The 24,746-nt window shown below is 42.4% G+C and overlaps 1 protein-coding gene across 2 annotated transcripts in view; it reads left to right on the forward strand.

The window, feature by feature from the left end:
• LOC112252201 (tropomyosin alpha-4 chain) overlaps window positions 1-24,746 on the forward strand; it is a 26,365-nt gene continuing 1,619 nt past the window's right edge. The window contains exons 1-8 of one of the 2 annotated variants that reach the window (XM_024423233.2): window positions 1-397; window positions 3,975-4,100; window positions 19,979-20,112; window positions 21,733-21,850; window positions 21,966-22,036; window positions 22,181-22,256; window positions 23,656-23,718; window positions 23,832-23,901. In XM_024423233.2, coding sequence (XP_024279001.1) covers window positions 284-397; window positions 3,975-4,100; window positions 19,979-20,112; window positions 21,733-21,850; window positions 21,966-22,036; window positions 22,181-22,256; window positions 23,656-23,718; window positions 23,832-23,901 — 772 coding nt within the window. In that variant the 5' untranslated portion in view covers window positions 1-283. Of the gene's footprint in view, window positions 398-3,974; window positions 4,101-9,855; window positions 10,344-19,978; window positions 20,113-21,732; window positions 21,851-21,965; window positions 22,037-22,180; window positions 22,257-23,655; window positions 23,719-23,831; window positions 23,902-24,746 lie in introns of those variants that run through there. The other variant, XM_024423234.2, reaches the window with a different exon arrangement.

Consider the following 24,746-nt stretch of genomic DNA (forward strand, 5'->3'; position numbering starts at 1 on the left):
GGGAAGCATCGGAGACTACACTCAGGTTTGGTTGAGAGTTTAAAGCATTGACAGCAGCCCTAGGCTCAAGTCTGCATCCCTCTGTGCTGCGCTTGCAACCTCTTGTCTCTCACTCCATTGCTCTCCCTCTTTCTCTACCTCTGTTTCTCTAGCCCTCTGACTTGTGGACTCAGGATCTAGTAGTCGCTCCATTACTGCATAGGACAGGCTCTATCTCAAACTACAGGGGTAACAACTTTCTCAGCTACATTTCTCTTCTCCGTGAGCACACTAACCAGGCACTATGGAGGCCATCAAGAAGAAGATGCAGATGCTGAAGCTGGACAAGGAGAACGCCATCGACCGCGCAGAGCAGGCTGAGAACAACAAGAAGGCAGCAGAGGACAAGTGCAAGCAGGTGAGTTGAGAAAGAGACATGCAGATTAATCTATATAACATCACTCAGTTGACACAGTAAAATGGTAAAATAAAATACTTAGCTACAGAAGGATAAAGTGCAGGATTTAATCAAAAGCTATGTTCATGAAAGGGATATCACAAGAGATATCCGAGTTGGATGATGCTTAAATTCAAACCATGTACGGGCTCTGATGTCTCATACTGCTCTACACTCTGTAAGCCAATCTAAACATTTGTTCCATACCAGAAGTTTTTCGGAGAAAATTGTGTGTAGTTAATCCAACGCAAATAGGTTTGATTAAAGTGTGGACCCAAATCAAAGATTGACAGTGTTAGCAAATGTATTGTTAGAGAATTGTAATAAAAGATGTGAGACCAAGTCAATCAAAGTTAATGAAAGAATCAAAGTGGACCCAGTGTGCATATGCCTGTAATGTCTGCAGCTGACCAGAGCGCAGCTCAGTGGAAGTGTTTAGGTTAAATCAACAAATGAAAGATGATGTTGACCTATGAGGAAAGATTCCTTACCAACAGCAGCCTTGGGAGGGAAAGAGGACCGGGTGACAACTCCTTCAATGGACAACACACAGTACCACTGGGACTTGACAAGAGCAATAAAACACAGCTAAAACGGAGTATAACCTCCAATTATAGCTTTAGTTACATAGTCCAAAGATTAATGATGAGCCGAGTACTTTATCCCCCAGGCTTGGACTAAACTGATGCCAACTGAAAAAAATGTATTTAAAAAAGGACAAATAGGTGCTGGATGCAGCATCGTCTTGATGGTCTGTTGACAAGGCTCAGCCTAAATCAGGATAAGCCCAGTGGTGGTCGGGGTCCTACAATTCCACAGAGATGGACCCAGGCCCCAGATCCTATTCACCCCGAGTTTGGAGGTTCGTGATGGGGCTCTGGAGAGGTATAGCTGTAGCAGAGGACCACTGGTAGACCAAGGGCGTCTGTACGGGAGTCCATCCAAGTGCCTGACATGCGTCTCCATTGCCTGAGAGAACACAGTCAACCAAGGATAGCAGCTGTATTTTTAGACAATAGGAGATGGCCGTGTGGAATCCAGCGGGATTATCAGCACTTCAGAGCCCCAAAGGCACAGAGGGGAACTCTGATTACTACTTAGCCCCCAGTGTGTGTGCAGGCTCTGCATGCTAGCGCTTTATTGTTCTGACAAAAAATGAAATCAACTGTCAACACCCTGAGGGAAGTTACCATGCACATTGTAGATTTCTCTCATCACTGTTGTTTTGAGCAGATTATCAATCCAGCTGCAGAGTTATAACTTTATAGGCATTCATTTATTTAATGTTTTACCATCAAATCATAGAGGTGTAACATTGGGAATGCTAAATAGGTCCCCTGAATATCAAGATGGATTCTGGGTAGACACATCGGTCCTATAAATCCATAGGCTAAAGTACAGGTAGGGAATAGGCAAAAGGCATTGTTAGTGAGGCAGGCAAAAACTCATACACGGGAGGATTAAATCGCGGGAAAAACAGTGCTCCGAAATACATGTCACAAAACAATACCTCCGTGATGGGGTGCAAAGAACTGAACTAAATAGTGCGTTAATGAAATACAAGTGTGCGAACATGTGAATAGAATTCAGGTGATTGGGATCTGGAAAGTGAGCTGCATTCAGGGGATCTGTGTGTTTGCTGCAGGTAAAGGCTCGAGCTTACCGGTAGGCAGTTGGCGAGGGCTCTTTGCCCAAGCACAGACGGGATAGGAAAGAACGTAATCTCGGACGTCAGCTGTTAAGGATGGCCACCAGAACTTGCGTGTCAGTAGCTCCGTGGGCCGGGTGATTTCGGGATGGCCAGAACTCAGCGAGGTATGGCGCCACTGCATTAGTTGGGGTCTGACGGATGCAGGAACATAGGTCTTGCCTGCAGGAGTGTCGGAGGTGCTGGGTCGTGGCATAGGGCCTCCTGGACGACTGCTTGGATTTCCCACTGTATGGGTCCCACGACACAACTCAGGAGCTGGGTTAGAGGAAGGGGTGTCAAATAGACAGGATAAGGAATCAGCCTTCACATTTTTCTTGCTTGGCAGATAGGTGAAGTTGAAGATGAGTGCCCAGCGAGCCTGTCTGGGGTTGAGCCTCTTAGCACTTAAGTACTCCAAATTGCAGGGGGCGGTGAGGACAAGGAATGGGTGATGAGCTCCCTCTAACAAGTGGCGCCACTCTTCAATAGCCAGCTTAATGGCGAGGAGCTCTCGGTTCCCAATATCATAGTTCCTCTCAGCAGGTGACAGTTTCTTGGAAAAGAAGCCACATGGGAGTAATTTGGGAGGTGTCCCGACCCGCTGAGAGAGAACCGTTCCCACGCCGACCTCGGTTGCATCCACCTCCAGAACAAAAGGAAGGGTAGGATCTGGCTGCCTAAGGATGGGTGCAAAGGTGAAGAGGCATTTCAAGGTCTCAAATGCAGTAAGGGCGGTGTCGGTCCATTGGAGGGTACGGGCTTTGACTGGTGAGAGCTGAGAGAGGAGCGGTTGTGCTGCTGCAGTTCCAGAATGAACCGGCAGTAGTAGTTGGAGAATCCTAGGAGACGTTGTAGTTCCTTTACGGTGGTAGGTTTGGGCCAGTTAAACACAGCCGTGACTTTGCCTTCGTCCATGTTGACCCCTCCTGGTGTCAGCACGAACCCTAGGAAGGTTACTGTGGTAATGTGAAAGGCACTCTTCTCAGCCTTACCGTAGCAATGGTGGTCCTGTAGCCGTTGGCTAAAGTACAGGCAGGGAATGGGCAAAAGGCGTCGTTAGTGAGGCAGGCAAAAACTCTCAATCACGTGAGTAACTCGTGGGAAAGACAAGTCACAAACCAAACAATACCTCACAGGGATGGGCTGCAAAGAACTGACCTAAATAGTGTGTGATAATGACATACAGGTATGTGAACAGGTGATTAGAATTCAGGTGACTGGAATCTGGAGAGTGAGCTGCGTTCAGGGGATCTAGGTGTTTGAGTGTGAGCTGGAAAGTGGGCTGGAAAGTGAGCTGTGTTCAGGGGATCTAGGTGTTTGAGAGTGTGAGCTGGAAAATGGACTGGAAAGTGAGCTGCATTCGGGGGATTTACATGTTTGAGGGTGTGAGTTGGAAGCAGACGTTACAGATACAGCTAGATGTGTAACTGAAGGACAGAACTGAACAAAGCATAAACATTCCTACCCATACCAACATATTTTCTTGTAGAAATTTGGAAACACAATCTCACATTTTATTAATTCATTAAAGAAGATAAACAAGAACGGCAACATATGATGGAAACTTGATACTAAAAACCTTACGTTGACTTTGATAAAACGGTGAGATAATAAGAGTTATCATAATAGAAATATAAGAAAGCAAGATGAGTAGGCTAATATACTGAAAGACGAAAAGACACCAATGTTTGTGAGTGTGTGCATGCAGGAGAGCTTATATGTGTATGTGTGTGTGTGTGTGTGTGTGTGTGTGTGTGCGTGCATGCGTGCATGCGTGTATGAGTGGGTGGGTGAGAGAGAGGGCTAACTGCGTGTACTATTAACTAACAAACATCTGTCCTGCTCTAGCTGGAAGACGAGCTGCTGGGCCTGCAGAAGAACCTGAAGGGGACTGAAGACGAGCTGGACAAATACTCTGAGGCCCTCAAAGACGCCCAGGAGAAACTGGAACAGTCTGAGAAGACCGCCGCAGACGTGAGTGGGCAGCAAAGCACCCTGGGTAGAGCCCCTATCACACACCCACTGGGTGGTGATTGGAGGAAGGGGACTAGGAGGAGGTTGGGCGCGTGGGTTAAGTACACTACCAGTCAAAAGTTTTAGAACACCTACTCATTCAAGGGTTTTTCTTTATTTTTACTATTTTCTACATTGTAGAATAATAGTGAAGATATCAAAACTTTTGAAATAACACATATGGAATCATGTATTAACCAAAAAAGTATTTGAGATTCTTAGCCACCCTTTACCTTGATGACAGCTTTGTACTCTTGGCATTCTCTCAACCAGCTTCACCTGGAATGCTTTTCCAACAGTCTTGAAGGAGTTCCCACACAGCTTTTCCTTCACCCTGCGGTCCGACTCATCCCAAACCATCTCAATTTGTTTGAGGCCGGGGGATTGTGGTGGCCAGGTCATCTGACGCAGCACTCCATTACTCTCCGTCTTGGTAAAATAGCCCTTACACAGCCTGGAGGTGTGTTGGGTCATTGTCCTGTTGAAAAACAAATGATAGTCCCACTAAGCCCACACCAGATGGGATGGCATATCGCTGCGGAATGCTGTGGTAGCCATGCTGGTTAAGTGTTCCTTGAATACTAAATAAATCACAGACAGTGTCACCAGCAAATCACCCCCACACCATAACACATCCTCGTCCATGCTTTACGGTGGGAAATACACATGCAGAGATCATCTGTTCATCCACACCGCGTCTCACAAAGACATGGCGGTTGGAACCAAAAATATCTCATTTGGACTCCAGCCCAAAGGACACATTTCCACCGGTCTAATGCCCATTGCCCGTGTTTCTTGGCCCAAGCAAGTCTCCTCTTCTTATTGGTGTCCCTTAGTAGTTGTTTCTTTGCAGCAATTCGACCATAGATGCCTGATTTGTAAACATTTCTAAAAACCCGTTTTCGCTTCGGCATTATGAGATATTGTGTGTAGATTGAGGAGGAACAATATTTATGTAATCCATTTTAGAATAAGGCTGTAACGTAACAAAATGTGGAGAAAGTAAAGGCGTCTGAATTACTTCCCAAATGCACTGTATATCATAGAAATCAAAAGATAATTCCACATAAAAAATTTATGGGATTTGCTGCATTGGTTTTGTTGGTAGGCCTACATTATGCTCAAATAGCCAGAATAGTCAATTGGCTACTGTCTAAAACTGCAAGGGTACATCCTCAGTGTTCACTGTAAACACTCGCCGGAAGTTTAAAAACACATTTAGCTCACAAGACATAACATTTGCTCAGTGTTTAGCAGTCTTATGGCTTGGGGGTAGAAGCTGTTCAGGCTCCTGTTGGTTCCAGACTTTGCAGTACTGGTGCCACTTGACGTGCGGTAGCAGAGAACAGCCTGTCTTGGGTGGCTGGATTCTGACCATTTTTGGGGCCTTTCTCTGACACCATCAGGTATAGAGGTCCTGGATGGCAGGGAGCTCAGCCCCCTATGATGTATTGGGCCGTACTCACCACCCTCTGTATGGCCTTACAGTTGCCGTACCAAGAGGTGATGCAGCCAGTCAAGATGCTCTCAATGGTGCAGCTGTAGAACTTGAGGGCTCATGCCAAATCCTTTCAGCCTCCTGAAGGTGAAGAGGTGCTATCGTGCCATCTACACAACTGTGTTGGTGTGTGTGGACCATGTTAATTTGTTAGTGATGTGGACACCGAGGAACTCAACGCTATCGACCCGCTCCACTACAACCCGATCGATGTGGATGGGGGCGTGCTCGCCCCTCCGTTTCCTGTAGTCCGCGATCAGCTCCTTTACAATATTAAGCATTATTGGAATGGTTCCCACCTGTTGGGATGATTTATATATACACTGGATGACTGATAGGGGGCGATGTGTTGAAACCACCATGTTTCCATTTTGGCACTCTTCCACCGTTGTAAAAAATATTTTGGAAGTTATAGAAATTAATTTATTCATGTCTACATTTGTTTATGCATGTATTATATTACACACACCATTTTGTATACTTTTGAATTATATTATGTGAGCAAAAATGTTCTTAAAAGTAAAACATTTTAGATTACTAATGCTACTGTCTCCAATACAACAACAAAAATACTTAAATAGATGTAATTTTGTCCTTGAAACATTTGATTGAAATACTGCACAATTTTATTCATTCCCATAGAGTACCACAGTATGTGGTATAATAACCATAAAACATGGAAGTCAAACAGAGAAATGGCTCCAATTGTTTTTTCCACCAATCATTTTGCATTTAAGGGATTTTAGAAACACTTAAAATGAGGTCTTTGTTTTGTGTAGGCTTTGTGTGACATTTTGATTTGGGCTCCCGAGTGGCGCAGCAGTCTAAGGCACTGCATCTCAGTGCTAGAGGCATCACTACAGACCCTGGTTTGATTCCAGGCTGTATCACAACCGGCTGTGATTGGGAGTCAATTGGCCCAGCGTTGCCCGGGATTGGGTTTGGCTGGGGTAGGCTGTCATTGTAAATGAGAATTTGTTCTTAACTGACTTGCCTAGTTAAAATTTAAAAATACAAATAGCTGTGTAAATCTCTAGGACAAGGTGACTTTTATCAATATATTTGCCTGTATTTACCCCTCAAAAATGAAAAGCCAAATAGCTGCTAATGTGGCTATCATAAAGAAGTACAAACGCTATGATGATCTGGATGAGACTGACGAATCGAGGCAAAGGTAAGAATCTCTGGATTAACTATCTAATGTTAGCTAAATGTAGTACTGAATAAATTGGCAACATTTCTCTAAATGTACAATTCTGTGAACTGTCTTGCACAAGTTTTAAATTGACACAATACCTGTTAGCAAAGGTGTCAGCTAGAGATGACGTGCAGGAGCTTGCAGGGATTTGTAGTTTTGCATGACGTCTACTTTGATGCTAATTAGCATTTTCGAATCTGAGAGTAAATAAGAGCCGAATATATTGATAAAAGTCATCTTGTCTGAGAGAGATTTACATAGTTATCAAAATGTCACACCATAATAAGCCTACACAAAACACAGCCCATATTTTAGTGTTCCTAAAATCCTCTATGGGTAAAATGTATGCTGGAAAAACAATTGGAACCCTTTCCCTGTTTAATACCCATAAAACCACTAGGTTTTATGACGCCTCCACTGTGGGGCTCTATAGAGGACTGCTCCTACTGGAGAGTGCCAACATGGCCGACCGGCGGCTTCAAAGCCTCTTAATGGCCAATGCATAGCATCAGCAATCAATGGTTTATATACATCATTGGTTGGGACCTGGGCCTTTGTGTTAAGAGGCCTACACCAAATTTGGTCAGCAATGTTCTTGGCTACCCACCACATGCCATTGTTTTGAATGGTGATATCCATTCTACTTGTTCTAGTTAGATGGCTGGTCTGTTGCCCCAGCGCCAGCTGTGAGTGTGCTTTGATCAGGACTGTCTGTGTGGAGATCATAATGTGTATATCATTCTGGGCGCCTAGTCTTGAAAGATTAGCTCACCAACTCCCCATACACACTCAGCCACTATGTTCCGCCTAAACACAACCGCACTGGTTAACATACAGGAATGCTGGTAAACTCTGGATAGTAGATACTGTATGTATGGCTGGGTGGCTGCTATAAAGGGGGTATCCCTCTACACCTGCTTTGACTGTACTTACAAGCAGGTAGCCTAGTGGTTAGAGTGTTGGGCCAGTAACTGAAAGGTTGCTGGATCAAATCACTGAGCTGACAATGTAAAAATCTGTTGTTCTGCCCTTGAACAAGGCAGTTAACCCACTGTTCCCTGGTAGGCCGTCATTGTAAATAAGAATTTGTTCTTAACTGACTTGACTAGTTAAATAAAGGTTACATTTAAATACAGGCTTAGGCTTCATTTCAAAGAGGATCAAGTGTGTGCTCGTCATACTTTTGATGGATATTTTTGATGTTGAGTATGAATAAGCCCATATTGTTGTTTTTCAATATCCACAATCTGATTATCTAATAAGAAATTAAAATGTAGAAATTCAGCAACTTTTCATAAGAGGAAAGGCTGTTTTTGATATTAGTTATGTGCTCTCTGAACGACTGTTCGTCAAAGAAAGGCAGTGTTTGTTTTGCCTGTGGCTAGAATGATGTTATCCTGCTGTCATTATGATATATTATCTCTCATACCAGACTCACTTTTTCATTTTCCCAAACACAGTAGGCCTGGTGTCTGAGATCTGCAAGCAGACAGAAAGAATGAGCACCAATATTTATACAATAAACAATCTATGCAAGAAAACAATTAGCAGTAACAATACAGTTCCTGTAACACTTTTTAAAATTCTCTAACGTAAGAGATAGCGGTTTGTAGATAAAACAACAAAGTCAGATTATCTGAGCCATGTGTGCCCCAACTTCAACAAGGAGACCATATTGTTTGGGATTCCGGATATCCCAGAGAAACTCACTGTTGTCTTGCACAGGGAGAGAGAAAGACAGAGAGAGAGGAAGTGGCTGACCAGGCCCAGGAAGGCAGGACTGACATGGCAGCTCTGGGGAATTTAGGCCAGGCTTCCCATGAAAACATGCTCCTGAACACTCCGCCACATGTCATGTATTAGAGGCAACGGTCAACTCATTACACATCTGAATTAACACTGCCAAATCAGATGAGTAGGCAGAGAATTACTGCCCTATAAGCCAGACAACAGCTGATTGCTAATGTTAGCCTGTGTCTGTGAGGCATTGTAAATTAACAGTATGGTGAGGTTGCCCCTAGACACTGGTCTAAGGTAAATTTTCCCAGCTAATGATTTAACATCAGGATTTTAGGGAGGTTAAGCTGGTCCTAGATCAGTGCCTAGGGGGAACTCCAACCTGAAGCGTGTGGTATTTCCTTTGTGTCTGTGGGGCATGGTAACCTTAAGAGAATGGGCTGTAGTGAATATGGGTTGAAAAGGGCTGTGGAGCAGCAGGGCAGAGCAGCAGTTCTGGAATGTCAGGAATGCAGCTAAAGCAAACAGATAGGCCCACACTCCGGTGTCTAATGAAATAAATGCTCCAAGCTTTTCCGGTGGGGAATTCACATAGGCACTCACAGAGCTGGAGCTGAAAGACCACATTTCCACAAGACACTCACCCGAGACACCATAAATCAAAACCTGCTGATTCCATCTGCTTGCTGGAGTACAGACAACTGAATCATGTGAATTGTTTTGTGTATTGCTACCCACACACATATTGATGAGGTATTCAACAATCAAGTTACAGTAACCAATACAAATAGGAGTCGCCAGAGCTACACGAAAACACCACAAGATTTAGCCTAAAATCAAATGCTTTAGACTTTGATTTAACAACTGTTGATAAAACCTGGAATTTTTGTACACTGTAATAGATAATTAGAATGAACTGTTGCGAATATTGTTCAGAATAATCTCTTAAAGTTCAAGTATGAATTTTCCATATCAAACCAGAGAGAAGAGCTATTTATAGGCACTTAAGTGTCACATTTTAGCCTCATGTTTGCTGGACTGGATTTCCTGTTTTCCCTGTCTTTGGTGACTAAATTGAAGCCCTGAATTTGAAGAACATACATTATTTACTATGGCATTGGCAACTGTTAACGTACATAAGACTCTTTATAGGCTACAAAATGGATTGATTTCTTGCCATTGAAGCTGTTCATTGAAAGTCCCCTTTGCCTACACCCGCAAGAATCACGCAGAACGGGAACGCCCCGCCTATCCTAAAACCGTGACCTCATCTGAATCACACTTCTCTGTATTGGAGGAACTTTCCTCATCATTCCTTCCTTTTATTTATTTATTCTCTGCCGTTCAAAACCGGAACGCTTCGCTAACGCGTTCATACATATTTCATTCCAAAGTATATATTTGAATACTTTTTTAAAAGTTACTCTTAGTCTGAACTAAATAACCACCTGGAAAACCTATTGTCTTGGTTTATACAACTTTTCTTATTGCACTGCACTTGAAGATTTATATTCTGCTATTTCGGTCCATTCCAAAGACTGAGTAGTAGTATTATATCCTGTTTGAATAGACCAAAGCAACCTTTGCACAATATTACAATTTTCGAAACCAAAAGTATTTTTTAACGAATAGTACGAGAATGTCGGGTTTGAATTCTTTGGACGCTGTGAAAAGAAAAATCCAGTGTTTGCAACAGCAAGCCGACGATGCAGAAGACCGAGCCCAGGTTTTACAGAGAGAACTGGATGGGGAACGAGAACTTCGGGAGAAAGTGAGACAATCGAATACTTATCTTTTTCCTCTGTCTACTCCTTTTAAAAACTTCGCTTATCTGTCCTTCTCCTCATGACCACGTCTGCTATAATGTTACGTTCTGTAATAGTGTGGAAGATACACGTTAATGAATTGATCTGCCGGTAATGAAGACACAATGGTCTCCAAAAAAGGCTTAACTGCTAAAGGTCCTAGCGCGTGCCCATTAATCATCAGATGTGTGCTACAGTAGAAATCATCCATCTTTATCTTAGACAATCCACTATTGACATATTTTCAAGACCTAAATATATGGTCCTTTCCTCTCTTTGGACATTTCCTTTTCATTATAAAGGAGTACGCTGTAACTAGGCTAGGCTTAATAAAAGGCCCAATTTAGGTTTGTATGAGTCTAATGCTGGAACAAGATGTTAGTATAGAAAATTGGTAAATCTGGAGGGCCAGCACAAACTTAAGTTTCTTGTAAAATAGCTGTATGGTTCAAAAAGTATTTCAAATGCTTTTGAAATATGTCTGAATCATCAAAACATATTTGCAATAGAAACATTAAATGGCTACTTGTGGGGGGCCTAATAAGAGTAGAGAGATTGAGCTGCCAGGTCTTGATTGGGAAGGCAGCAAGAGGTGAGGTAATGAGAGGATCTGGCTAAAGGAGGGGTTTCCCCTTCATTTCAGTGCAATCCATCAAAGGAAGCAAAAGAAAGAGGGATGTGAAATGGATGTTTGATGGATAGCATTGTCCTCCACGAGAGGCCCAGGATGTAAATGTGCGAATGGCTTCTTGGTAGTTGTTGTCAGATATAGGCCTTGTAGAGAGGCAGCTTTCATTGACATATGGTGATGCATATAGAAGAGACAGAACCTCAGGGCTCATTGAACATGAGTACTGACTCATGATTGGACAGCAGGGAGACCATCGTGGGTCTGTGAGAAGCTTAAAAACCAGGCATTGTGGGGGATGCATTTTCATTTCATCCCCTGAATTGACCCCAAGTCTGCAACCTGGCTGCTAATTACATTCACAGTTTCTTCAGTCACAGACTCAGACCTTACATCATGTCGGTCTTCTCAGCCTCAAAGCATTTGAAATGTACCTCTTAAAGGGAAAGTTTGGGATCTTGTCAATGAAGCCATTTATCTACTTCCCCAGAGTCAGATAAACTCGTGAATAACATTTTTATGTCTCTCAAGCATGAAAAAAGTTAAAGGTAGTTTCACGAACCAATGATAACTAACATTAGCGCTATGACTGGAAGAACACAGTCAGCTGGTACAGCAGATATATAGAAGCTAATGGCTAGGAGTTAAAAAGGCTTCTGGAGTTTGTAATTCACAAAAGCTTCCAGTCATTGCGCTATCGCAAACGCTAGATAGCAACTTCCTTCAAACTGCACGCATAGCCATAAAAATGGTATCCACAAGTTCATCTGACTCTGGGGAAGTAGATAAAGGGCTTCATTGCCAAAATACCAAACTATCCCTTCAAGCTCAAGCCATTAGTCTGTGTTCAAGGATGAAAAGACTTGAAGTGGTTGAGTTTTGAGTAAGCACTTGTGTGGCTAACCTCAAGGGTGTATGGGCCCATGTGTGAATAATTGGGGCAAACCAGGGTGATTTCTTGGCACAACAAACTCTTTCATTGGAACAAGCTGCACAAAAGAGGGAACATTTGTTATCTTTCTTGAGGTAATGAATCGTCTTTTGAATAGTTTAAACATGGAGACTATTGGCCTAAAATGAATGCCTTGATGTTATTTTGGAGTGAAGTGGCATTCTTGTCTTGCAAGGCATAACTTAACTTCACACAACACCCTCTGCCTTTGTTGAACCACCATGGAATGATTATCAAGAAATACTTGATGTTGTAAAGAACAATCTCAGCTAAAGCCCCACACATACAAACCAATTACACAATATATATTTATTTAGACTTGTTGTATTCAGGCCCACTGGACAGGGGTGTTAAGGCGAGAGTCTCTAAGAGGAGACTCAGGGGATGGATGGGAGGGAGATGAACTGATAAGCAACCTTGGTTGGGAAGGGAATGGGATGGGAAGGGAAGGGGTGGGAAGCATGGTTTCCGGGTGGGGAGGAAGGATGCGGGCGAGTGGATGGGGACTAAGGGGGGAATGGGTCAGGTTTATCTTTGTATGCATTTTGTTTGATTGTTTTTGTACTTGTAAACCCCCTCTGAAAAAGGAAAATGTCCAAACAAAATAAAAAGTTGGTCACAAAAACAAGATGTGCTTCATTGAGGTTCTATATATTCATATCAACAGTTCTCACAGTATTTAGATTAGGTTGGAGGTTCTAGGCCTACTTCAGATTATTATCCATATTCTATGTATGTAGAGGAGAGGGATGATATCTATCCCAAGCGGAGCTAGCTTCACTCCCAGACCCTTCCTGGAGGGACTGCCTCTGGCTCGATATAAACCATAGTGCTCCAAACCACAGAGCTAGGATCAGATGACCCTACCCCCAGTCCTAGCCTTAACCGTTAGGGGGATGAAACAGTATCTGACCCAGTATCAGTGGTTAGACGCAGCTTCTCTCTACTCCCTGCCCCTGAGGAACAGGACCAGGATACTGCCTGTCGGCTCCACTCCGACACTTCCTGTGCCGCAGCTTCAGCCCACATCAGCAGGAAGATAAGCAGATGCTGGACATTTCTCCCAGGCCTGGACTCAGAGATACAGACACATCCTGATTATCTGGGGGGTCTAAAAGAGAACCCAGTTGCTATATGAAGTTGGCTACTGACTTTGGTGCTGCAAATATTTCTTATCAAAAGACTTCTATAGAATAATGTGATATTTATAATCACTTATTATAAAAGTGTAAAGAGCAGACCACACCCAGCTAGCGCATAACATTCTGAGAACCATATGAGCGTGGTTGTCCTATGGTTATTTAGCATAAAATCTTAACATAACTTTCTGGGAATGGTGCAGGATAGTTACATGGCTTTGGAACATTCTCAGCACATTTAAGGAACTTGACAAAAATGTTTATTTTCTTGGTATTTCATTACTTTAACAGGACGTTTCTTAAAAGTTCAAACATGGTTACATTTCATTTAAAATTTGGTAATGTTTTAGACCCTTAAGAAACAACGTTCGTCTGTCGGAATTTCCGTACTTCAGCATAACGTTTCCTACAGGTGTTCTCATGGTTGTATTTAAAGTCATGTTCTCAAATTGTTCCGAGAACGTTAAGAAAACTTTACATAAAAACCACAAGTGAACTTTAATAACATTCAGAGAACTTCTAAGAATACAAAAACATACATTCTGTTCTCAGAACGTTAAGACCATTGACATGAACTTTAGTAACGTTCAGAGAATGTTTTAAGAATAATGTATACAATCCATTCTCCGCATTGACAAAACTCTCTCTATCCTCTATCTTGTTAAGTGTGTTCAGGTGTGTTGGCCACACCTGATCTTAATGAGTGCTTGTTTCCTTTGAATGTTCACTTCCGTCCTCAGAACATAATTTTTAAAATTTATTTTACCCCCTTTTTCTTCCCAATTTCGTGATATCCAAATATGATCTTGTCACTTCGCTGCAACTCCCCAACCCGCTTGGGAGAAGCAAAGGTCGAGTCATGCGTTCTCCGAAACATGGCCCACCAAACCGGGCACCTGCCAGCTGCGCCAATGTGTTGGAGGAAACGGCATTCAACTGACGACCGAGGTTAGCCTGCACGCGCCCGGCACACCACAAGGAGTTGTTAGAGCGCGATGAGCCAAGTAAAGACCCCCCCCCCGGCCAAACCCTGCGATGCAGTGCCTTAGACCACTGCGTCACTCGCAAGGCCCCAAAAACATTCAGTTTTACTGGTCAGGATACATATGGCTTCGTTCCCAGAACCAATGGGAAACCAAAAACGGACGTTCCCACAACTTCCAAGGAACCAAATGTGCTAACTGGGCAGCCTATCCCTCTCACCAAGTTTTAAATAACATTTGTTTGCTTAGATCTGTATGCTTTTGACAGCCACGTAAATATACAGTAGTGAATGCCAAATAGGTCTAGATTTGTTGACTGGCCTGTCTGGTAATTAGCCACTGGTTTCCTGCCACAAATAGCACCATGATGCATTGCATGCTATGGAAAGAATTACTTCCTGGTTCCACTGAAGAAGAAAAAAAGATCTAACTTTGGACTTTCTCCATGGGAGTATCACGACTATTCAAATTTAAGTTTAACAGTAATACATTTTGGCATTCATTGGGCACAGGGCCCTCCCTTGGAACTTGAAAGTACAGTATTTGAGGGAGTGGATGTTGGCTTGTACTTACAGTGTTGACCAGGGATCCCACTGCCACGCATAGTGACAGGCCTAAGCTTGTCCACTGCTTTAGACCAGCATAATATATAAACCAGTAAATAGTTTCACAGGCAGAATGTTTACTTTACCTGCTGGTACTTAACTCTCCGGTCTAAGACCCAATTGAGCTTTCACTTTCTTATTTGCATACCGGCACTACTTCCTGGTGTTGGCTAGCAACCGAGACCCTGCTGAAGCACAGGGCTTTTGTTTTGCACATGTTCTCAGACCCATAAACAAATCAGTGAGCCATCCCTACTCTGAAGCTGGCTTAAGTCAGGATGAGGAACAGGACAGGGTCTGAATGTGGCTGAAATACGATGGAGTTGACCACTCTGTTCATTTAGCGTACTATTTGCATTGAAAAGGCTTGTGGCACTGCATTAGAAGCACGTGGCTGATGTTTAATATCCTGCCTTTACATATCTCCTCCTGAAATGCCTAGTTATATGAGGCTGTCTTTGTATGTCAAGTCTCTGTTAACAGATGGGATCACAACAGGACTGGACCAGCACTATAACACAGCTCCAGCCTGGAACACTTCCATAGAAACCCAATCCTTATGCCCTTCATTACCCCACTGTCCTCAAATGAAGCAATAATTAGATTCCTGACGTGCAGTAGCCATCGCTCCCTCTCAATGCTTATGACTCTTCAGGATGAGAGTGACAACAGGCATGTGTTTTCTAATGAATGCATGTCTCACTCTCACCTCCTTCGTTCTTTGTAACTCAGTTCATAAGAGAATGGCGTTAGTGACACCAGGGTCTTGGGTTCGATTCCAGCTGGGGCCATCAATACGAAAATGTATTCAGTCACTGTTGTAAGTCCCTTTGGATAAAAAATTACACGCTAAATAGTATATCCCTGTCATCTTTGGCTCAGCATTTACATAATCACAGCCAATGAAAAGGCTCTGGTATTGATATAAAGTCTCCAAAGCGTAAAGAAAGCTGGTCGCATGGCCACAGGGAGGGAGATAGAACTTTGTCCAGAGCAGGGGACAAAGTGAGCGATTCAGCGAGTTAGCACTCCAGATGCTGGTGGAATATCAAGCGTATTGTAGTGAGCTGCTGGCGCTTGATAAGGATGCTGTGGCAGTGGGTTATTAGTGTCAGTGGGGCTTCGTTGTGTCATCAGCTGCCACCTAGACTCAAACGGCCTCAATACAACAGAACACAGTCAGCTGGTACAGCAGATATATAGAAGCTAATGGCTAGGAGTTAAAAAAGCTTCTGAAGTTTGTAATTTACACGTTGAAATTTCAGATCTGATTTTCCCTTCCGAAAAAAGGAATCGACCCCCAACAAAAATGTCCATTAATTATTATCCACACAATAATAAAGATCCTACATTTGTCGCTACTGATACGCTTTTCATTCTATACACTATTGTTGATGTATTTAATGCCATGACATAATAATAGACATTCCATTAGCATAACTTTAGTCTGTTGAGTTTCTCACTAGACATTTTCTATCTTCCATTCATAATTGGATCCTCTTATTTATATGTGAGAGAGGAAGCACTAACAGAGCACCTCCTTAGCTTGGTGTCTTTCCTTTTCCTAGCATTTTTTTCCTATGTGTGTCTCTTTTTTTTGTGTGTATGTCTGTGCGCCATTGTGTGTGTGTGTGTGTGTGTGTGTGTGCGCGCGCGCTCTCTAACATCTTCTTGGCACTGCACCACAAACATTCTCTCGAGTATGTTTTACCATATAAGGTGTGTGTCTCAGGCAGCCAGAGAATGCTATTTGACTACGGAAGGGCATGGCTAGGGAGAAGGAGAGAGAGGGAGGGAGGGAGAGAAAGGGAGAGAGAAAGAGAGAGAAAGAGAAAGCACTCTCCTCTAACCCTGAACTGACTGAGAGAAAGAGGGGAGGGAGGAAGGTCAGGAAGTAGTGTGGATTGGTTTCCTGTCCGTTTTCTACCATTTTCCCCTTTAAACCGACTCCATTTCCTTTCTCTCAAATAGGGTCTTTACATTTTCGTCTAAATAACAGGAATGTGCTCATGTACTGTATAGGGTGTGACTGTAAGTTGTTATGACAGATAGTTGGTAATTAGCTATGATATTTGCATACTTTTCTTTGTGGTACTTTTCAGGTCTCCAGAGTATTCTTTAGCGACTATCCACATGGTATGGGCCTGGTCCATCGTTCAGCTACACAGTAAATAATCTAACTAACAATATGCTTTTCCAACCAACTCTGAGAGACTTCAGTTTTTGAATGCAAGTACCTTACATCATCATGCATCTCGAAGAAGAATGCCTGGTTCCCTCAACATGGCTGAATGATTTACCTTTGGAACATACTATATAACGATGTAGGATCTTTATTTGAGCCAGTTTGCTATAGCAGGAAATCCTGCAGCAATAGGACATGTAAATTATTATGCGGATTTTTGTCTGAATCCTTTTAAAACACTAGAACTTTTAAATTTCCTGCATTGCAGAAAAGTTATCCTGCAACAGGGTGATCAAATTAAGATCCTACATCTGTAGATGGACAAGCAAGCTTTAAAACACACAGAGAATTGTCTGGGGGAGATTTCCCCACATGATAATCAACGTCTGATGTTAGATAGAGTTGAGGCACTAGTTTATAATGGCTATCGCTCATTGTTTTAGTGGTAAATCCGCTAGTAAAAATATTTCTATGCTGCTGATTTTTTTGGTCAACACAACAGCCATTCAACTGTTCAGGTAGCAATTGTAGCTCTATTGCTAACTGCCTGCCTGTCTGTATCAGAACGGGTTTCATAGCCACATACAGACATGCATACCTAACTGACCTGCGCTCATGAATAGAATTGATGTTTGTTTATGTGTGGAGGCTTTCTCCAGACAATTGCCTCATAACTGTATCTGTTTTTTCAGGCCTCGTCTCTTTCAAACTGTCTGGCAGTTGATCTGATGTCCATACAACCCCATAAAGAAGTTAGGGGAAGATGTATTATCCACAATGATTCATTTTGTGGTCAGTTTATGCACCAGTTTAGAAAACGCTCAGTGTCTCGTTGGATTCAATTGACTTTTAGCTGGCTGGCTGTTGATCCATCATTCATTTAATGGACATTTCCTGCCCGCTTCCACTGCCTCTCTAAGCACATGCTAAGCACATATTAACTAGGGAGAGAGGGGGGGGGGGTGTCAGTTAGGCCTGAAAGATAGATCGGGAGAAAGCAAAAGAGAGGCATAGAAAGGAGAGTGCTGACTAACCGCCAGGCCCTGAGCAGAGCAGGAAGCAATGTCTCTCCCACAGCCATCCCTGAGCAGAGCTGAAATATCCAGCCCATGGGAGAATGGAATGGCACTCACTCTGCACAAATAAATCCTAATTGCCCTTTTCCTCTGTCCTCTGTTAGCTCTCTCTATGCCTCACTTTCCAACAGTAACCCCCATCTCTATCTCTGTAGAGCTTCTCTTCTAGGCCCTAGGCCTGAGGCCTAGTTGTGTACGCTGGGTCTGGACATGGTCAGCCAAGGGCAGGCCTGTGGGTGCTGTATTGAACTGTGGGAGGAGTAGTAGTAGTAAGACCTGAGTCAGAGTTGGCTGGAGAGCTTCCATTGTATTTGTCTGAAATCTGTGTTTCTATATTAAGCCTACTCCCTGGGAGGTGGATATGCTTATGGACTGAGAGAGGGAATAAAGGTTTGATTTTCTGTTTGCTTTCTACGAACGGGATTGTTTATCAAGTAAAGAGGATCCCCAAAAAAATCCATCATGTGACCCACTTATTTTGTCTTAAATCAAATCAAATGGATTCCACTGAATGGAATCAGTAGTTCTGTTCGATGATCATTCATCATTAAACCTACTGACCTTAAGACTCTTGCTTCTATCCATTTGAATGTTTCCATCTGTCTCCAATTCACTTTGTAAATTAGTTATTAATTATTTAGACACTGAATGCATGACTAATTTTACATCCAAGAACTCAGCCAAATAGATTGCCTTGCTTGACCTTTTACTGCAGTGGGCTAAATCAGGATCACACAGAGTGTTTCTTGTTAGTCTTAAACAAATCTACTTTGAATGTATACACCTTACACATATGGTTATTGACTTAAACAAACCAAGGCAACAGTACCATGTCAGATATAGAGTTGAAATGTATTACATTTTGAGTTTACATCCCAATATTACACTTTATATACTTCACAGAACACTGAAATATAACAAAACCGTTTGACATAGAAACACCGGACTTTCTGTTTAATTACAAAATTCTGAAAAATATTAATAACATTTCACCCATGAGGCCACTAGAGGGCGATTTGGTAATTTTACTATAGGAAAGGGATCATGAAGAGGATATGGGCACTTTGTGTATTCCCCTGTCGTTGGATCCTGACACATGGTTATGGGTGACTGAGGATGTCTTTACCCCCCATATGATGGCTTCCATTACATTAGCATTTACATTTGAGTCATTTAGCAGACACTCTTATACAGAGTAACTTACAGCTCGTTAGTGCATTCATCTTAAAATAACTAGGTGGGACAACCACATCACAGTCATAGTACGTCCATTTTTCCTCAATAAAGTAGCTATCAGCAAAGTCAGAGGTAGTAAGGGGAGGAAAGAAAGTCCAGATCGAATGTTAGTTCACAAAAGGCATTTTTGCAGTGTGCGGAGAAGCGGTTAACATGGGAGAACTTGGGAAGGTTGAACACCAGGTGGACAGTAGTGTTCTGGATAAGTTGTAGGGGTTTAATGGAACAAGCGGGGAGCCCAGCCAATTGCAAGTTGCAGTAGCCCAGACGGGAGATGACAAGTGCCTGGATTACGACCTGCGCCACTTCCTGTGTGAGCTAGGATCGTACTCTTTGGATGTTGTAGAGCATGAACCTGCATGAGCAAGTCACTGTTTTGATGTTTGCAAAGAACGACCGGGTGTTGTCCATGGTTACGACAAAGGTTCTCTGCATTCTGGAAGGGGGACCATTGTGGAGTTGTCAATCTGGAAGGAGAGGTCTTTGAGCGGGCTGGTCTTCTCCGGAATGAAGAGCAGCACCTTCTTGTCAAGGTTGAGCTTGAGGTGGTGGGCTGACATCTAAGCTGAGATATCTACGAAGCACGCAGAGATGAGTGTCGCCACCTGGGTGTCGGAAGGTAGAAGGAGAAAAGTAGTTGAGTGTCATCTGCATAGCAATGATAGGAGACCATGTGAGGGTACCATCCAGGGAACATCCTCTTAGCAGGATGTGCTTCTTTCTAGTACAACACATTACTGTGTCAGTGTGACCCTGATATGTGTAACCTTTGACCTCATCCCCCTCTCTTCTCCCAGGCGGAGGGTGATGTGGCGGGTCTGAACCGCAGGATCCAGCTGGTGGAGGAGGAGTTGGACCGGGCCCAGGAGAGGCTGGCCACTGCGCTGCAGAAACTGGAGGAGGCAGAGAAGGCTGCGGATGAGAGCGAGAGGTCAGTACCAGCCAGCCACAGAAACGGACGTATTTATAATCTTTCACCTTTTAATCTTTATATTTACAGTGCATTCGGAAAGTATTCAGACCCCTTGACTTTTTCCACATTTCGTTACATTACAGCCTTATTCTGAAATGGATTAAATAAATATTTTTCCTCTTCAATCTACACACAATACCCCTTAATGACAAAGCAAAAACAGGTTTTTAGACATTTTTGCAAATGTATTAAAAATTAAAAATAGAAATACCTTATTTACATAAGTATTCAGACACTTTGCTATGAGACTTGTAATTGAGCTTAGGCGTATCCTCTTTCCATTGATCATCCTTCAGATGTTTTTACAACTAGATTGGAGTCCATCTGTGGTCAATTTAATTGATTGGACATGAATTGGAAAGGGACACACCTGTGTATATATAAGGTCCCACAGTAGAATATTCCTGAAGGACAAAAATCTATACAGCACTCCACAATCAGGCCTTTATAGTAGAGTGCCCAGACGGAAGCCACTCCTAAAAGGCAGATGACAGGCCGCTTGGAGTTTTCCAAAAGGCACTTAAAGACTCTGACCATGAGAAACAAGAATCTCTGGTCTGATGAAGCCTGAATGACAAGCTTCATGTCTGGAGGAAACCTTGCATCGTCCCTACGGTGAAACATGGTTGTGGCAGCGTCATGCTGTGGGAATGTTTTTCAGCAGCAGAGACTGGGATACTAGTCAGGATCGAGAGAAAGATGAACGGCGCAAAGTACAGAGAGATCCTTAATGAAAACCTGCTCCAGAGCACTCAGGACCTAAGACTGTGACACCAACCCTATGCACAAAGCCAAGACCATGCAGGAGTGGCTTTGGGACAAGTCTCTGAATGACCTTGAGTGGCCCAGCCAGAGCCCGGACTTGAACCCGATCGAACATCTCTGGAGAGACCTGAAAAGAGCTGTGCAGGAACACTCCCCAGCCAATCTGCAGAGAAGAAGGGGAGAAAGTCACTAAATACAGGCCAAGCTTGTAGTGTCATACCCAAGAAGACTTGAGACTGTAATCTCTGCCAAAGGTGCTTCAACGAAGTACTGAGTAAAGGGTCTGAAAACGTATGTAAATGTGATATTCCAGTTTGTTATTTTTAATACATTTGCTAAAATGTCTAAAAACCTGTTTTTGCTTTGTCAAGGCTGTCATTGTAAATAAGAATTTGTTCTTCACTGACTTGCCTAGTTAAATAAATGATGGGGTATTGTGTGTAGTTTGAGGGGAGAAAAAAAACAACTTCATTTGTATTCGAATAAGACTGTAATGTAACAAAATGTGGAAACAGTCAAGGGGTCTGAATACTTTCCAAATGCACTGTGTATGCCATTTTCCATTCGATAGTACCAGGCACATGTGGCTTGCTTTGACTTTTTTTTTTATTGTTATAGGTTTTGATGCCATGTCAATTGCTAGCAAATGACCAGCCCCTTCAATAGCGTACTGAAAGCAATATTTCCGGAAAGCCATCTTGAATGTGTAAAACCATTTAATGTGCCTCCATATTGGGTGGGCTGTGTAAATGATACTTGAAATTGATTGTATCTTGGGTGTTGCTGACATTACTGTGTGTCCTGTCCTATCAGAGGCATGAAGGTGATCGAGAACCGGGCCTCCAAGGACGAGGAGAAGATGGAGATGCAGGAGATGCAGCTAAAGGAGGCCAAACACATCGCTGAGGAGGCCGACCGCAAATACGAGGAGGTGGGACTTCACATGGTCCCATAGAGTTTGTTCTGTCTGGGGTATAATCCATTCATAGAAGTATCCCTTAACATACTCCTACTGTTCCACTAATATGTTTATCTCTCTACCTTAGGTGGCCCGTAAGCTGGTAATCCTTGAGGGAGAACTGGAGAGAGCTGAGGAGAGGGCCGAGGTCTCAGAACTGTAAGTGCAGCACACGCCTCCTACACCAAAATAAGAGGGTAAACAAAGGTTCCTGAAATGATCATGTGAAGATCCTTCCAGTATTGTGTATTTAAGTATTGAGATGCCAATGCTAAGTACTTTTCTTCCTTTATTCCCCGGTAGTAAATGCAGTGATCTGGAGGAGGAGTTGAAAAATGTGACCAACAACCTAAAATCCCTAGAAGCCTCATCTGAGAAGGTCAGTGTGCATACTATTACATCATAGAAGTAAATACAGTCAACTACTGATGAGTGCAAACTCCGCTTAAGTGCAGTGTAGATCACCAGTCCCAATTCAAATACATATAGTTTTTTTAAAAACTTATTCTGGATATCTGCATGTTTTGGGTAAGTGCATCAACTTAAGTCAGTCCCAAATCATTAGTTGACTATACATGGCAGACATGAAAGCAGAGTTATTTTTAGTGTAATCACTACCTGACACACTTTTATCTTCAAAGACATCTGAACAAAAATCCTGGTATCACCTGATAAATTGGATGTTGATTTCTTTATGATAATGTTGATGGAACAGGAAGGTGCAATAGCCCTGGACCAAAACAGACCTTTCTCTGCATTTCTACCTAGCCAGCTTAGTGCCAGTCACGCCACATGAATCTCCCTCAGCCACTTAAGCAGTTGCCCGGTGCTGATTAAATCACTGCCCTTCTCATGGTTGGCATCACAGCACGATGTGTTCCTTATACCCATGCTAACACACAGCCAGTTTATCAAACCTGAAGAGTTGTATTTAGGGTTGCAAAGCTACCTGTAATTTTGGTAATTAGTAATTTTGGTAATTAACAGAAAATATGTATCGGAATTTTGGTAATTTATACTTGAATAACTTAAAGCATGTTTTATTCATATAGTATTCATTTTTTATATATGTGTCCATATTGTTCATGAGTTTCTTATTAGATAGACCATATGGTTCAAGAGAAAATGTCCAAATTAATGAAAAAAGCATCTAATCAACACTGGCATTATTTTCAATTAATTCTGCAACTCTTCCAACTATTGACATTTTCACAACTGTCACTAGTTTGACGCCAAAAAATTAGCAAATACATATTGACATAGTCTTTTTACAAACCTTTATTTATTTTACTAAGGATAGTTCATGTTGAAACCCTCCTATTAAACACCAATGGTATTCAAGAAGTTGATGGTTTACATTTCGGATGTTTTACAGCTTTGTCATTCTATTTTTTATTTTAAAATCATCGTAGTTAATTATTTAATATATTTGACATGTGATGAGGCATTACAGAGCTAAGAGATTATTACAGACACCTGTGATAATCTTAAGTACCCAAAAGGGCCACTAAATGTTTGTGATAAAAACATTGAAATATACCAAAATGTTGGTAGTTTACTTTTAAACTTAGAAAGTTTCCAGTAATATACCCTCCCTTTGCAACCCTAGTTGTATTACAGCGAAGCATGGTTCACAAACAGTGCCGCAAGATCATCGCTGTCTATGCACTTTCATGTCTGTCTGTTTCTGTACGCGTTTCTGTCTCTGAGATGAATGGTCTGACATGTTCAAGATTTCAGAGCTTGCCTGGAACAGACTTTGTCTTGTATTTTGACAGTACTCAGAAAAAGAGGACAAGTATGAGGAGGAGATCAAGGTTCTTAGTGACAAGCTGAAGGAGGTAAGCAGCTGCTGGCATCTTATTGGATTCTTAGTTCATACAGTAGTAAGCCAATTTGCTCCATGTCAAAACGGCGTCCTGTTCTGACACCCCCCTCCCTGTGTGTCCCCCAGGCTGAGACTCGTGCAGAGTTTGCAGAGAGGACAGTGGCCAAACTGGAAAAGTTCATTGATGACCTGGAAGGTATGAGTGCTAAAAACGCTGTTGCAAACTGCTCTATGGCATTTCGATAGAAGAGAACGTAAATGTACCTTAGTGTGGAGAGAAAGTTAGACATATTTTATTGCAGAAGATTAAACTATATATTTTGAAAATAACCGTTTTATCATTGTTCTCAGTTGCATCTCAGACTTATAAAGCTGAGTTGCTCAAATAAGAACATTCCATGTCAGTAAATTAGTAAAGATGTCAAGCTTGTCCCGTATTCCCCATTGTATGTCATTTCCTTGGTCAAGAGGTCTGGATATTTAATCCTCTCCCTGAGCAATGAAACAACATCTTATTATGCACAGTTTCACATTGACATGGTCCCAGCTAAAAATAAAAAAATTCAACTAGCTGGAAATATTTCTCTAGGAGAAAGGGTACCCTGCCAAATGTATGGAAACTTCTCCGACAAGCTAATAAAACACACTGCCTTGGTCTCCAGTGTAAAGAAATATGTAGGCCCATTTTCTACTAACCAAAGAGCACCTATTTTGGTGTCTGATGTCTGCACTAAGAACAGAGTGCAGCATTTTTGGTACTAGAGCCACATGAAATGGGTTTACCGGTATGAGGTACGTTTATGGAAACCTTGATATAGGCTTAAATGCTTAAGGTAGTCATCTCTTGCCCTGGGGTTAGCCTCCTGAAATACCCTTTCTCCTTTTCTCTGTGCCTTCTGTCCATCTCACTGTGTAATGAAACTCATTAAAAGCTAACTATCTCAACTATCCTTCTTTAATGAAATAGTTTTGATATTACAATCTTTATAATAGGATAAACAACTGTTTTAAGAAGGTGAGAATTTATGGAGTGTGGCATGC

Source organism: Oncorhynchus tshawytscha, linkage group LG06 (genome assembly GCF_018296145.1).
Source record: "Oncorhynchus tshawytscha isolate Ot180627B linkage group LG06, Otsh_v2.0, whole genome shotgun sequence".
In the NCBI taxonomy this organism is placed as follows: domain Eukaryota; kingdom Metazoa; phylum Chordata; class Actinopteri; order Salmoniformes; family Salmonidae; genus Oncorhynchus; species Oncorhynchus tshawytscha.